This window comes from Saccostrea cucullata, unplaced genomic scaffold, assembly GCF_032062105.1.
Source record: "Saccostrea cucullata isolate Sc308-1 unplaced genomic scaffold, CSIRO_AGI_Scuc_v1 ctg451, whole genome shotgun sequence".
NCBI classification, from domain to species: Eukaryota; Metazoa; Mollusca; class Bivalvia; order Ostreida; family Ostreidae; genus Saccostrea; species Saccostrea cuccullata.
The window spans coordinates 1,041-14,919 of NW_026930321.1; the positions used below are offsets into that span (position 1 = coordinate 1,041).

Consider the following 13,879-nt stretch of genomic DNA (forward strand, 5'->3'; position numbering starts at 1 on the left):
CCCAGGTCCTAGTTGAGCGTACGTTTTATCCTTCTGCTCCCGGTCCAGCCATGCATTTTCTCCTTTCCTGTTACAGATTTGGTGCCGTGCCATGCCCTGGAATTGACAGGTGAAAGACCTGCCAGGGATGAACCTGGGTTGGGGTCTTTGGAGGGCCAAAGACCTTTAAGGAGGGAGGAATGTGGCGGTCAGCCGGGTTCGATCGCCGGTGGCCAGATAGCTCAGTTGGTAGAGCACGTGACCGGAGTTTCAGGGGGCCCGGGTTCGAATCCCGGTCCGCTGCATTTTCTCCTCTCCCGTTACAAATGAAACAGCGTAATCGAGACATGGTGACCTAATTCGTTTCTCTATAGAGGAAACGATGATCCTTAATTTAGCGTTTGTACCATACATTTCTCGACCTCGGAGGTTATTCTGCAACATTCACGAAAACGCGGACTTTATTTCTTAAATACATAGCGTAAAAGGCTTTTTCTATCATTGCAAGACACCACAAATCACTTCTTATTTTATATCATGCTAATAAGCATGGGTATCTAAGGCTAAATTCAATCAAATCTTACTTCTCTAAAAGCGTATGAATTTTTTTCCTTGTATAGGGTACAAATGTCAACTTTTATAAGTCCTTTTCTAGGACTTCCAAAATCCTTGAATTTTATAAAGATGAATAAAATGAAAATTGTTGCATGAAAAAATTTAATTTTCAATCTTCATTTTGATGCATTTCAAATTAAATATTAATTTTTGGAGTTATCCTTCCTGGCTGAGAATCGCATATCCTTAAGGAGGTATAACCTTGATTTCAATTGTGGAATATCAAAATGTGTCAAATTCTAATATCCGGTTACTACTTCACTTACATGTATATGTTTACATATGTTTGTTTTTTCGGGTTTAAATTTTTATGCCCCCGTAAACGAAGTTTCGGGGCATACAGTTTTTGTCGTGTCCGTCCGTCTGTCTGTCTCTCTGTCTGTTTGTTCGCAAAATCTTTAACCTTGCCCATAACTTTTGATTTAGTGGAGCTATGACTTTTATATTTCACATGATTATTCCTTGTGAAAAAACCTTTCTTTGGGTACCACCAAATTTGACCTTTTGACCTTGACCTTGGAGTTTGGCCCACTTTTACACAAATATTCCAAACTTTTACTTTGGCCATAACTTTTGAATAGTAGGTACTAGGACTTTCATATTTCACATCTGTATTCTTTCTTTAAGTATCAACAATTTTGACCTTTTGACCTTGACCTTTGAAATTTCCGTACTTATGAAAAAAACTTTAACCTTGTCCATAACTTTTGAATTGTAAGGGGTAGTGCTCTCATACATCACATATGTAATCCTCGTGAAAAGAACCTTCATTGGATACCAAGAACTTAGACCCTTTGACCTCGACCTTGGAGTTTGGCCTACTTATAAAAAACAAACATTGACCATAACTTTTGAAGGTTTAGGGCTATTGCTTTCATACTTTACAGATTTAATCCTTGTGACAAGACCTTTCATTTGATAACAGGAACTTTGACCTAGACCTTGGAGTTTGACCTACTTTTTAAAATCTTTGACCTTGACCTTAGCTTAGGATTAGGGCTAGGGCTTCCATACTTCACATATGTATTCTTTGTGGCAAGATCTTTCATTGGATACCAATTATCTTGACCTTTTGACCTTGACCTTGGAGATTTCCATACTTATTTAAAAACTTTAACCTTGTCCTACTTTTATATTTCACAATTGTATTTCCAGTGAGAAAACCCTACTTTAGGTGCCAATATATTAAATTTGCATTGAAGAAAAGTTTAATCTTCAAACACATCTTGTTTCTCTTTGAATTAGCCCCCCCCCCCCCCCCCCGTTCCTATGAAAAAAATATTTCCTTGTCCAGTCCTAAGAATAACACTAAGGATAAAAGTCGGTTTTACAAAAGGACCTACGACTAAGACCAAAAACTTTGGTAAACGTTGATTGTAAAATTTCAGTTACAAAAAAAATGATTATATTTAAAATTGTTCGCACAAAAATATCTATTTAACTACGTTCCTTTTAAAAATATTAAAAAAAGGTTTATCTCAAAGTGGAAATTATTTTCAAAATGAAATAAAAGTATGATGAATATGTCTGGATTTAATTGCAAAGCTTGAAAGCGTTGAAAAGAAATCTGATTAAAAATGGAAATTAATAAATTATTTTTTTAATAGAATGATATAAATTTGACATACCGGAATCATATACGGAATTTGTTCGAAGATTACACTCTATCGAGCATTTCGCGCCATCTTCAACAAAACAGCAAAACATTGGAACGGTTGAGAAATGTGGAATCAGGGAGGTATGGATATTAATCTTTTGTTGAATAAATATTTATTTTGTATGACTTTTAATTTAATTAGAAGAAGCCAGTTGTCTTGGTCTATTCAAGAGGAAAACCCGAAGTTCCTCGACATATTTAGTTTTAGACCTGAAATGATAAAATGAATGAGTATAAATTTAACTACTTGTCAAAGCGGTCATTCGATGACATTCGTATAAATAAATTTTAAAGATGACCCTAATATCTTTAAACAGGTTACAGTCAAGATCAAGGGCAAGGTGGATTTTCGTCCCCAGGAGGATTTGGAACACCACAAGGTACACAGGGAGACAGGAAGGTAAGAATCCTCAATGTTTACGTCACAGGGGCTTGTGTAGAGAAAATAAATCAGTTTAAAAAATTAGTACCTCGGAGAGAAAAATACACAAGGGAGGACGCCATTTTGGATACCACCTTGCTTCATCAGCTATTTTCTCGCTTAAATTGTTAAACTAGACATAAGAGCCAGTTCACATCCCTTAATTAATGTTTTTTCTTGATGACCTTACTTGCAGTTTTAATCTTTCTTTGTTTACATTTACAGTCTTGGTCAATTTATTGCGTAAACATCCAAAATCGACAACTCCTTGGCTTCTGAGAAAACGAAAGTGTGACACGTGACGTAGTGTCGCTCGGTTTGTCTCAGGATTTTACTATTACAGTAAAGGTAATAGTCGTACCCAAACTGACATATTTGAATATTTTATTGGTAAACTCAGATGCTTTCATTTTATCAATGACTGTTATTTTATTTCTTTGCTCTTCTGTGTTAAAGTATTTTGGTTTCACTTTTTTCTAAAATTTGTTGAATTTGGACTGAATCTGGGGTAGTACGAAATATTCTCTAAGTCACGTGTCATACTTTCGTTTTCTCAGAAGCCAAGGAGTTGTCGATTTTGGATGTTTACGCGATAAATTGACCAAGACTGTAAATGTAAACAAAGAAAGATTAAAACTGCAAGTAAGGTCATCAAGAAAAAACATTAATTAAGGGATATGAACTGGCTCGTATGTCTAGTTTAACAATTTAAGCGAGAAAATAGCTGATGAAGCGAGGTGGTATCCAAAATGGCGTCCTCCCTTGTGTATTTTTCTCTCCGAGGTACTAATTTTTTAAACTGATTTATTTTCTCTACACAAGCCCCTGTGTTTACATTATGATGTTTTTAAAACTGTTAACTTGGTAGGAGAAAAGATCAGTACAGTAGAGACTCGCTATTACGGTGATGGTTTTATACGATAGAACGCTTATTACGTTGTAAATTCAAAGCACAAAACCATTTCTTAACAAATCTATACAAAAAAGAACCGTTTATTACGTTGTCCAAAAACGCCAGGTCTCAGTATTACGATGTAAAAATTCTGTCAAAAATTTTTTTCACTGCGTGTTTATTCAGTGTTGATTGCTGGTAGACACTTAATGAGACGCTAAATAAACATTGGAAACACCTGTGCTTTTAGAGAGTGTTAACTTACAGGGCAGTTAGGGGATTAGTGACGCTTGATTGCACCACCTGGACTGTTCCAGTGAGCCTAGCAGATTTGGAGACGTGCCAAAGCCATTGTTAAACAATTAAAGTTAATTCATAAATCTAGCTTCTTATCTATCGCTGTAATCTTTTTAAAAATTATTTTATTCTTTATTTCATACTAAGTTTAATAAATTAATTTAATAAATAAAAGGTTATATTTAATATTATGCATGTATGCTGTACACAGGTACACATAATGTGTAATTTCGTTTGCAAATAAACTGCGTGAATTAACAGCTTGGGTATCAAACATAATAAGGACAAAATTTGAACTCCACTACAAACGTTTTAACAGCTTGGTTTGTGGCTTGGACTACCTCTCAGTTGTCAGCAGAAATACAAATCGATAATTGCTGAACTGCTAATTGACCTCTGTTCAGTAATTAAAAAAAAAAATATTTTGACAGATTGCTTGTCTATTTACTTTGACCTTTTTATTTGAATAAAAAAAATGTTGCTGTTTATTTAGAAATGACTTTTAATTGAATACAAAGAGAATAAAATAATCAGAATTTTGGTTGTTGTTTATATAGAAATGACTATGACTACGAAGACATTGAAATTTTCACGAACGCATTATCTGGACAGAAACGAAAGTGAAAGTATATGTTACAGAAAATTGCGGCAATTAAAAGAAGATTGTCGAAGTTTCTATTAAAAAAATGTGCTCTTTGCTTTTACTTTGATGGAAAATGAAGAAATAGCATCATGGAAATAATTTTTAAAGATAAGTAATCAATGAATTAGGTGTATATAGCATATTGGTTAAGAATTTGAGCATAAAAAGGAGATAGGAGAAAAATACACCCCCTAATACAATCACACGTTTTCTATACGATGTTTTACTGGATTTTATTGGGAACTTTTATTACGTTGCCCTCGGTATTACGATATTTTACCGTTACAAAGTGAACATCGTAATAACGGGGTTCTACTGTATTAGCATATTTTTCCATAGAGGCCAATTCATTTAATAACAGATGTGAAAGGAAACAGAGAAAAGTGAGATGAAAAGCTTTTGTTTTGAAACAATGCTATACAAAAACTAGGAGACTTATTGTTCAAAGAACAATAAGAGGTCTTTCCACCTTCTTTGAATTACAATTCTGTGTTATATCTGACTCCTTAAAATTAAATTCCATGAATAAGAAAACAAAATTTGTCTTAAAAAGATAAATAAAGAAAAAATGAAAATTAAAAAAAAAAATGAAGTGACCTTGACCTTTGACCTTGAAAAAATCTTCAAGGTCAAAGGTCAAGGGTCACAATGCAATTGACCCCATGCCTCTACGACTTATACTTTTCAAGTAATAAGGTTTAATAGTAAGTACAAAGATGTTAAAGGGCAATAATTCATATAAGGAGTCATCAGATCCTTTCGCACTGATACAATGAAGTTTGGCCTGAAGACCCTTAAGACATTAGTGAAGATTTGGTGTTTATAGTGTCTATGGTTTCGGAGGAGTAGCGATAACAAGGTTTTTCACACAAGGGGCAATAGCTTTTAAAAGGGTCAATCTTAGGGGACAAGAATGGAATCTTCGAAAGAGTATGAAGAGTGCATATTACAGACAGAAGATAAATATTATATGTTTAAGGATACAGGAGCTATTAAAAGAAATTTATTCCTCATATTTGGAATGACCTTGACCTTTGACCTTGAAATGAATTTAAAGGCCAAAGGTCAATGAAACTAATGCAGTTGGTTTCATGTCTCTACGACTCCTCGTTTTGAAAATTTTTTGTTTTTTATAAAATTTATAAACTTTCAGGGGCAGTTACTCATTGAAGGGGTGAAAGAAAACTTTTGCAATGAATAGATTGAAAAGTCTCCTAAATTAGTTGAAGACGCTAGTGAAGGTTCTGCATCTCTATGTTTACGGTTTCGGAGGAGTAGCGATAACAAGCTTTACGGTGAAAGGGGCAATAACTGCATAATGGGTTTAAGTTAAATCATGGGGGGTCATTTTTCGGAATAACTTTATATGTCCAGTATCATGAACTATAAAGTTTTTCGATAAGTCTTAAGGTGTCAAAACATAAGGTGAGAAATAAAATAAAAAACAGAAGCATTTCAAGAGGTCTTTCCACAGAAAGGTGGAAAGACCTAATAAAGATATCGTCACCCAGAATAAGTATTCAAATACTTAAAAATCTATTTTATTGTGGGACAAAATAGTGGTTTCATTAATGGTTTGTTGGGATTTTATTTTGTGGTTGGAAAATGTTTAGTAGTAATGCATATGAAATTTAACAGGTCATGTTAGTTTTGAATTTGTGGGTCTCTCCATACTTCTAAAACAAAGAAAATTAAAACCCATGAAAATTAGTGATTTCACAATACATGTATTGTGAATGGTGTGTGATAAATTTACATCGTAGAGAATAGCCTTGAAGTGTTAATCCTAGGAGCTAGAGCCATCTCATACATACAGCATATATGATTATGATTAAATGCATGTTGTTTGCATATTAATAAAAAGTATGATGATTTATTTCAACGTTTAAAGTGTTTATTTTCTTGTTGACATGGAATGCTTTGTATAATTACAGACCTGTTTACTCTTATGATTTCGCCGTATTTTTTACGGATTTTTAGTCCAAGATATGTCTCACGTTTTGCTATTATGAAAATACGGAAATCGGAAATACATGTGTTTGGAATTTAGCAATTTGTTTTCATTTTGATCAGTCTCAGTCCATATCCTTCTTTCACGATTTTTAATTGCTAAAAGAGAGAAAGATTTCAAACACAGAAGTGATGTCGGGTTGCCAAGGCGCTGTGGTATAAAATGACAAAGACCCTATTATTAAATTATGTTTTAGTAATCAGAAAAGCAGTTGTTCACCATAAATATATGTAAAATCGATGGAAAATGAAATCTTACTGGCAAATGCCAAATCTCATGGAAAATTAAAAAATACTGAGAGACAAGGATATGGGTAAACAGGTCTGTAATTATATATACATATTTTGGATTTTGTTGCTTTTTCAGAGTCGTAACAGGGCACAGAACATACTTCCTTGCACAACTGCTGAAATTCTCAGCGCATCACAGAATGACGACAAATTTTACTCCGGAGACATTGAATTAGCTCAGGTATATTACTTAGAAGGAGATCATATGTGCTTAAAACACAACTGAAAATTTACTGTACAAGTAAATTTAGTAACTAGAGATTTTATATCAAATGTTTAAAATGGAAAGTGGATATTTTTAGGTCACCTGAGTCACTCAGGTGACCTATTGCTATCTGTTTTTGTCCGTCGTCGTACGTCGTTCGTCGTACGTCGTTCGTCGTCAATCGGTCGTAAACTTTTGAACATTTTCAGCTTCTTCTCTGCAACCACTGAACCAATTTCAACCAAATTTGGCACAAAGCATCTATGGGTGAAGGGGAACAAAAATTGTGAATTTCATGATCCCTGCCCCCCTGGGGCCTGGGGGTGGGACAAAAACCAAAAAAATTAATGCAATCTTTAAAAATCTTCTTCTTTACTCCTGGACATCAAGCAGTCAAACTGTTTGTATGATTGTAATCAGCATTGATTCCTTTATCAAAATTGTGAAATTCATGGCCCTGGGGTCAGGGGTTCTTGTGCTAGGGCAGGGCTAAATAAGTATATAGTGAAAATGCATTATTTCTTTGAAAATCTTCTTCTCTGCTCCTGAATATGAAATAAACTAACTAAGTACATAGTTATGATGAGCAAGAGTGCCTCTACCAAAATTGTGAATTTTATGGCCCCAGGGTCAGGGGTTCTGGTTTTAGGGTGGGGCTCTATTGATAATATAGTGAAAATACATGAATTTTTTGAAAATCTTTTTCTCTGCTCCTGGGTATTAAATAAACTAACTAAGTACATAGTTATGATGAGCAAGAGTGCCTCTTCCAAAATTGTGAATTTTATGGCCCCAGGGTCAGGGGTTCTGGTATTAGGGTGGGGCTCTTTTGATTATATAGTGAAAATACATGAATTCTTTGAAAATCTTCTTCTCTGCTCCTAGGTTTCATATAAACTAACTAAGTACATAGTTATGATGAGCAAGAGTGCCTCTACCACCAAAATTGTGAATTTTATGGCCCCAGGGCCAGGGATTCTGGTGTTAGGGCGGGGCTGTATTGATTATACATGTATAGTGAAAAAACATTAATTCTTTGAATATTTTCTTCTTTGTTCCTAGGTTTTAAGCAGATGAACTACCTATATAGTTATGAGCAATCCCTAATCTTCAAGAATTGTAAATTTCAAGGCCCCCAGGGTCAGTTGTACCATAGAGGGGGGGGGGGCTGTACTTATATACTGAAAATGAATGAATTGTTTGAAATGTGCTCCTTGGTATTAATCAAATATTTTTGAAAAGCAAGGATGTCTTTCCAAAAATAGTGCAATGTGTGGATCTAGGCCTAAGAGTCAAGGGTTCATGTGTGGTAGCGGCACTACTGATTATTGCTGAATATTACTTGAAATGCATTTTTTGTTCTCCTACCCTGTCTATGGGTATAAAGTAACCAAACTAAGGAACTGCTAAGTGTATAGTTATGATGACCAAATTGTAAATGCTATAGCATCTGGCTTAAAACATGGATCAACTTCAATCACTGGAAAGTTGTTGAATAATGCTCAGGTGACCTATAAGGCCCATGGGCCTCTTGTTCTTATTAAAGAGAAGTTTTCTTGTAATCTCATTCAAGATGTAAAAGCTTTATATCTGCTTTACAGATAACCATTGTTGGTTTAATTATTGCTGTGAAAGAGTCGCCAACAAGGATAGATTATGAGGTGGATGACATGACAGGACCACCACTGGAAGTCAAACAGTTTGTTGATAATGATGTAAGTGGAAATATATTCCTAAGCCCTTTTAAGAAGGGATGTTTTACTCTGAAGTCTTCTTCACATACCATTCTATTTGGGCAATACATGTACCTTTTAAGTTTAGATGAAAGCTTCTGTTTTCTGGATTACTTCTAAGAGATAAATATTATGGGCCCCTAGGCACTGAAAGTGTAAAGGTCACCATGAAATATGCATTTGGAGGCTGTTTTTATTTTACTGAAAATGAAACTTGATGAATTTTATTTCCACGAAAAATTGTAGGAGAGTGTTCCTGATACAGAGAGAATTGCGGCCTTGAGAGAGAACACGTATGTGAGGGTTTATGGGACAGTACGATCGTTTGGAGGGAAGAGGAATGTTACTGCTTTTAAAATGGTACCAGTGATGGACATGAATGAGGTCACTTACCACATGCTAGAGGTCACTCACAGTCATCTGGCACTGTCCAAACAAATGGCTAATGTAAGATTTGTATGTAACAAAATACTAATTTTAAACTTAATCAGTATGTCCAGAGCACTGTCTCTCTTTCCTTGGTCAAACGTCCAGAAAAAGGATTGGCAATGAATAAGAACTCCTAGGACATCTGTTGGGACCAAAGCTGATTTTGTCTTAAGAATATTTTAATGTAACTTTGGATCAATTTGGTCAATAAATCAAATCTAGAGTAGATTGGTTAAGGAGTTGCAGTGCTTGAACCAAAATTGCTATCACAAGAGATATTTGTAAAAGCTTAGTATCCTCTTTAAAGTAATCCCAGTTCCACCTGATTCTCTTGAAAAATGTATTGTATGTGAAGCTAATTGTATCTCTGAAACTATGATGTGTATGTACCATTCCTCACCTCAACGGGGTCCTTTAAGGTGGAGGCTATCTCAAAGATAGGAAATTTGTCTAAATTTCACACATCTCAATTTTCTTAAAGGGAACTTAGCAGAACGTAATTTTTGCTGTAATAAGTGGCTATTGTAGAATAACTACATAGACAAATACTTTTTTAGGGTAGAGATATCATTACTTATCCAGGTTCAATCAAGGGTGTACGGGGATTTACCCCAGGTTTTATTCCATACACCCTGAGACTGAAAGGTGTATGGAATACATTCGGGGTAAATCCCCGTACACCCTTGATTGGACCTGGATAACGAATTGATTTCCTATGTTCCAAAATAAATTCTTTGTAAACATGCTGTGTCTCAACCTACGATAAGTTTTACTATGTACTACGATGCATTGTGATGTCATATCATTTGCTTTTTATCAGAAAAACTATGCATTGTGACGTCACGTTTTATTTACCCCCAGCTCAAGTCGTGTGCACAGAAATTTACACCCAACTCTGTAACCAATCAAAGCTTGTGTTACAAGCTACATAGGAAATAATAAATTTTATTATTGGTCTCTTCTAGATATTGTATATTTGTATGGTATTGTATAGGGCATGTCCTCAGGAGCTCCCATGAACAAAACAACCACAGGAGATATCTACCAGAATCAGGATAGTGGTATGGTCAGTGGATTGAACCAAGTCCAAAACCAGGTCAGTGCTACATTCTACTGATACACTTACAGTCACAAGCTGATGTAATGATAATAAAACAGGATTGAAACAAGGTTTGAGGTTTTATAATTTTGAGTCGTAATTAGATTCAGTAAAATATGCCAAGTTTTTATCTGGTTGATTTGAAAAACAGAAGAATGAATCTTAAATAGAGATGAATTTTTTTTTTTTTTTTTTTTTTTTTTTTTTTTTTTTTTTTTTTTTTTTTTTTACATGGGACTACCAGTCTAATTTTTTATGCCTCTTTAACTTTATATGACATTCCTTAGCTATTGTGAATAGAGTGTTGTAAGATACCTTAAATCATTTGCAAACATAGCTTTAGATTGTACTTTTATACTTTTGCAACAGCATAAGACTTTGTAAATGTGGATTTCCATTTTCATTGAGCACCAAATTCAGATAATCTGATTGATTTAAACAAGGGTTTTGATGATTTCTGTCTGCATGATTATGGAGATAACTTAACCTTATTATGCCCCCCTTCGTAGAAGGGAGGGCATATTGCTTTGCTGCTGTCTGTCTGTCAGTCTGTCGCTCCACTAAGTTTCCGTTTATTTTCTTCACAACCGTTGCACATATTGAAATGAAATTTGGTATACAGATATATCAGATGAATATCTAGGTCAAGTTGTGTTTTGGTTATAATCATGCCATTTTTGACAGAGTTATGCCCCTTGGATTTATTAGGTCACCTGAGTAAACTCAGGTGACCTATTGCTATCTGTTTGCGTCCGTTGTCGTGCGTCGTCCATCGTCCGTCGTGCGTTAACATTTGAACATTTTCAGCTTCTTCTCTGCAACCACTGAACCAATTTCAACCAAATTTGGCACAAAGCATCTATGGGTGAAGGGGAACAAAAATTGTGAATTTCATGATCCCTGCCCCCCTGGGGCCTGAGGGGTGGGGCCAAAACCACCAAAATTACTGCAATCTTTAAAAATCTTCTTCTTTACTCCTGGACATTAAGCAGTCAAACTGTTTGCATGATTGTAATCAGCAATGAGTCCTCTACCAAAATTATGAAATTCATGGCCCCAGGGTCAGGGGTTCTAGTGGTAGGGTGGGGCTAAATAAGTATATAATGAAAATGCATTATTTCTTTGAAAATCTTCTTCTCTGCTCCTGGGTATTAAATATACTAACTAAGCACATAGTTATGATGAGCAAAAGTGCCTCTACCAAAATTGTGAATTTTATGGCCCCAGGGTCAGGGGTTCTGGTGTTAGGGTGGGGCTCTATAGATTATTTAGTGAAAATACATGAATTCTTTGAAAATCTTTTTCTCTGCTCCTGGGTATTAAATAAACTAACTAAGTACATAGTTATGATAAGCAAGAATGCCTCTTCCAAAATTGTGAATTTTATGGCCCAGGGTCAGGGGTTCTGGTGTTAGGGCGGGGCTCTATTGATTATGCAGTGAAAAATTACATTAAATCTTTGAAATTGTCTCTGGGTATGAAGCAGATGAATTACCTATATGGTTATGATGAGCAAGGGCCCTAATCTTCCAGAATTGTGAATTTCAAGGCTTTAGGGTCAGGGATACCATAAAGGGGGGGGCTGTACTTATGTTCTGAAAATAAATGAATTGTTTGAAATCTGCTCCTTGGTATTTATCAAATATTTTTGAAAAGCAAGGATGCCTTTTCAAAAGTTGTGCAGTGTGTGGATCTAGGCCTAAGGATCAGGGGTTCATGTGTGGTAAGGGCACTGTTAATTATTGCTGAATATTACTAATAAGTTGAAATGCATTTTTTGTTCCCCTACCCTGCCTATGGGTATTAAGTAACCAAGCTAAGCAACTGCTAAGTGTATTGTTATGATTATCAATGGTGCATCTTTCAAAATTGTGAATGCCATAGCATCTGGCTTAAAACTGAATCAAAGTCCATAGCTGGAAAGTTGTTGCATAATGCTCAGGTGACCTATAAGGCCCATGGGCCTCTTGTAAAAATTCCAATTATTTGCAGTTTCCGTTCATTTTCTTTGCAGAGGTTGCACATACTGAAATGAAATTTAGTATACAGATTTATCAGATATGTATCTAGGTCAAGTTCTGTTTTGGGTACGATAGCACCATTTTTGACAGAGTTATGCCCCTTGGACTTAGAAAAATTCCAGTGTTGGGGGAGGGGGGCATAAGTGTTTTACAAACATCTCTTGTTAAAATTGTTTTTATACTTCTTATTATAGGTCCACTCCATCATTCAGAGCAATGTGACAGAGGCAGGTGCCAGTATTGAAAATGTCTGTAAGCAGTTGAGAGGGGTTCCTGAAAGATCTGTAAGGTAAATAGTGTGTAAATTTTATGGACAATTGATTTTTTGACTGCCCAATATTTTTAGGTCTGGTGAATTATTGGTATCTGTATTTATCCGTTGTCTGTAAACATTTGAAAATTTCCAACTTCTTCAAAATTAGGAATTTCAAGGCCTCAGGTTTAAAATACAAACCAAATTTAATTGTTTGAAAGTTGTTGCAGAATACTCAGGTGATGGATTAGGCCTGGGCCATTGTTTTATCTTTTCAAAGTAGTGCATTTCAAGGAAGTTGCTAAGCACTGCAATATATATGTAAGGCACAGTATTTTGTATTTAAAAAAAAATCTGAAGTTTTATCAGATAACTAATTTACTTCTCTGTTGATTCTATTACAGAGAAGCCATAGAATTTTTGAGCAGTGAAGGTCACATTTACTCCACAATAGATGAAGACCATTACAAGGCAACAGACAGCTGAGCTGTAAATTTTCATTAGTGGACCATAGAAACTGAAAAAAAAATGTTAATGATCCAGATATGGTCTCTGGATTCTTATTTATAGGCTGTGCACTATTAGCTCTGTAAATAATGTACAACCGTTTTACTGTAAAATAGAAGGTACATGTATGCTGATGTTATAGTTCATATACTAAATACCTTATAGAGATAAAAGCAAACCATCTGGAAACAAAGATCTCTGGAATGTCATGATTTGGTAGAGTTACTTTTCTTGAAGAGATACTAATGTGCTATTTTGTTTTCTGTATCAGAATAAAACTTGAAAAAGTAGATGTTTTTTTCTTATTTCAATAACGAGATAGGCGGCAAATAGAGGATGAATAGGTTGATATGAGGTGATCTTAAAATAGCTATGATCTGACAGTGTATAATGTTTTAAATACTGAACAGATTTTTTCTCACTTTTGAGGTTATGTGTAGAATGATTTATCAATTATTTTAATACTCCGTGTTTTTCAGCCCATGTTGCACTTCACCCGAGATTTTAAGATTCATGGTGGATTACCCACTTTCAACATAGTTCTAGTCTATTGATTTTGTTTAGCTGAATGTTGCATGACCAGTATCAGATCAGCTGATGCCTTTTCTCTTTTCATGATTAAAATGGATTGTAGAACCATTATGGAGGATAAGCAAGTCCCTGAAAAACATGCAGTTATATAGTAAACCTTTAACCTTTCCCTAATTAGGGCCCCGCAAGGATTTGCGGGTGCCCTATAGTAATCACTCTGTCCGTCCGTCTGTCTGTCTGTCTGTCTGTCCGTCTGTCCGTCTGTCACTCTTCCGTCCACAAATTTTCTGTTTTTT

At 35.1% G+C, this 13,879-nt stretch overlaps 1 protein-coding gene across 1 annotated transcript; it reads left to right on the forward strand.

Annotated features, from left to right (window-relative positions):
- Positions 1–2,222: 2,222 nt before the first annotated feature.
- Positions 2,223–13,342, forward strand: LOC134283727 (replication protein A 32 kDa subunit-B-like). The gene is made up of 8 exons (XM_062766201.1): positions 2,223–2,332; positions 2,569–2,651; positions 6,882–6,986; positions 8,612–8,725; positions 8,990–9,190; positions 10,167–10,268; positions 12,487–12,581; positions 12,950–13,342. Exons 1-8 carry the CDS (start codon positions 2,317–2,319, stop codon positions 13,029–13,031), a joined length of 798 nt encoding a protein of 265 aa, XP_062622185.1. The 5' UTR covers positions 2,223–2,316; the 3' UTR covers positions 13,032–13,342.
- Positions 13,343–13,879: the final 537 nt, after the last annotated feature.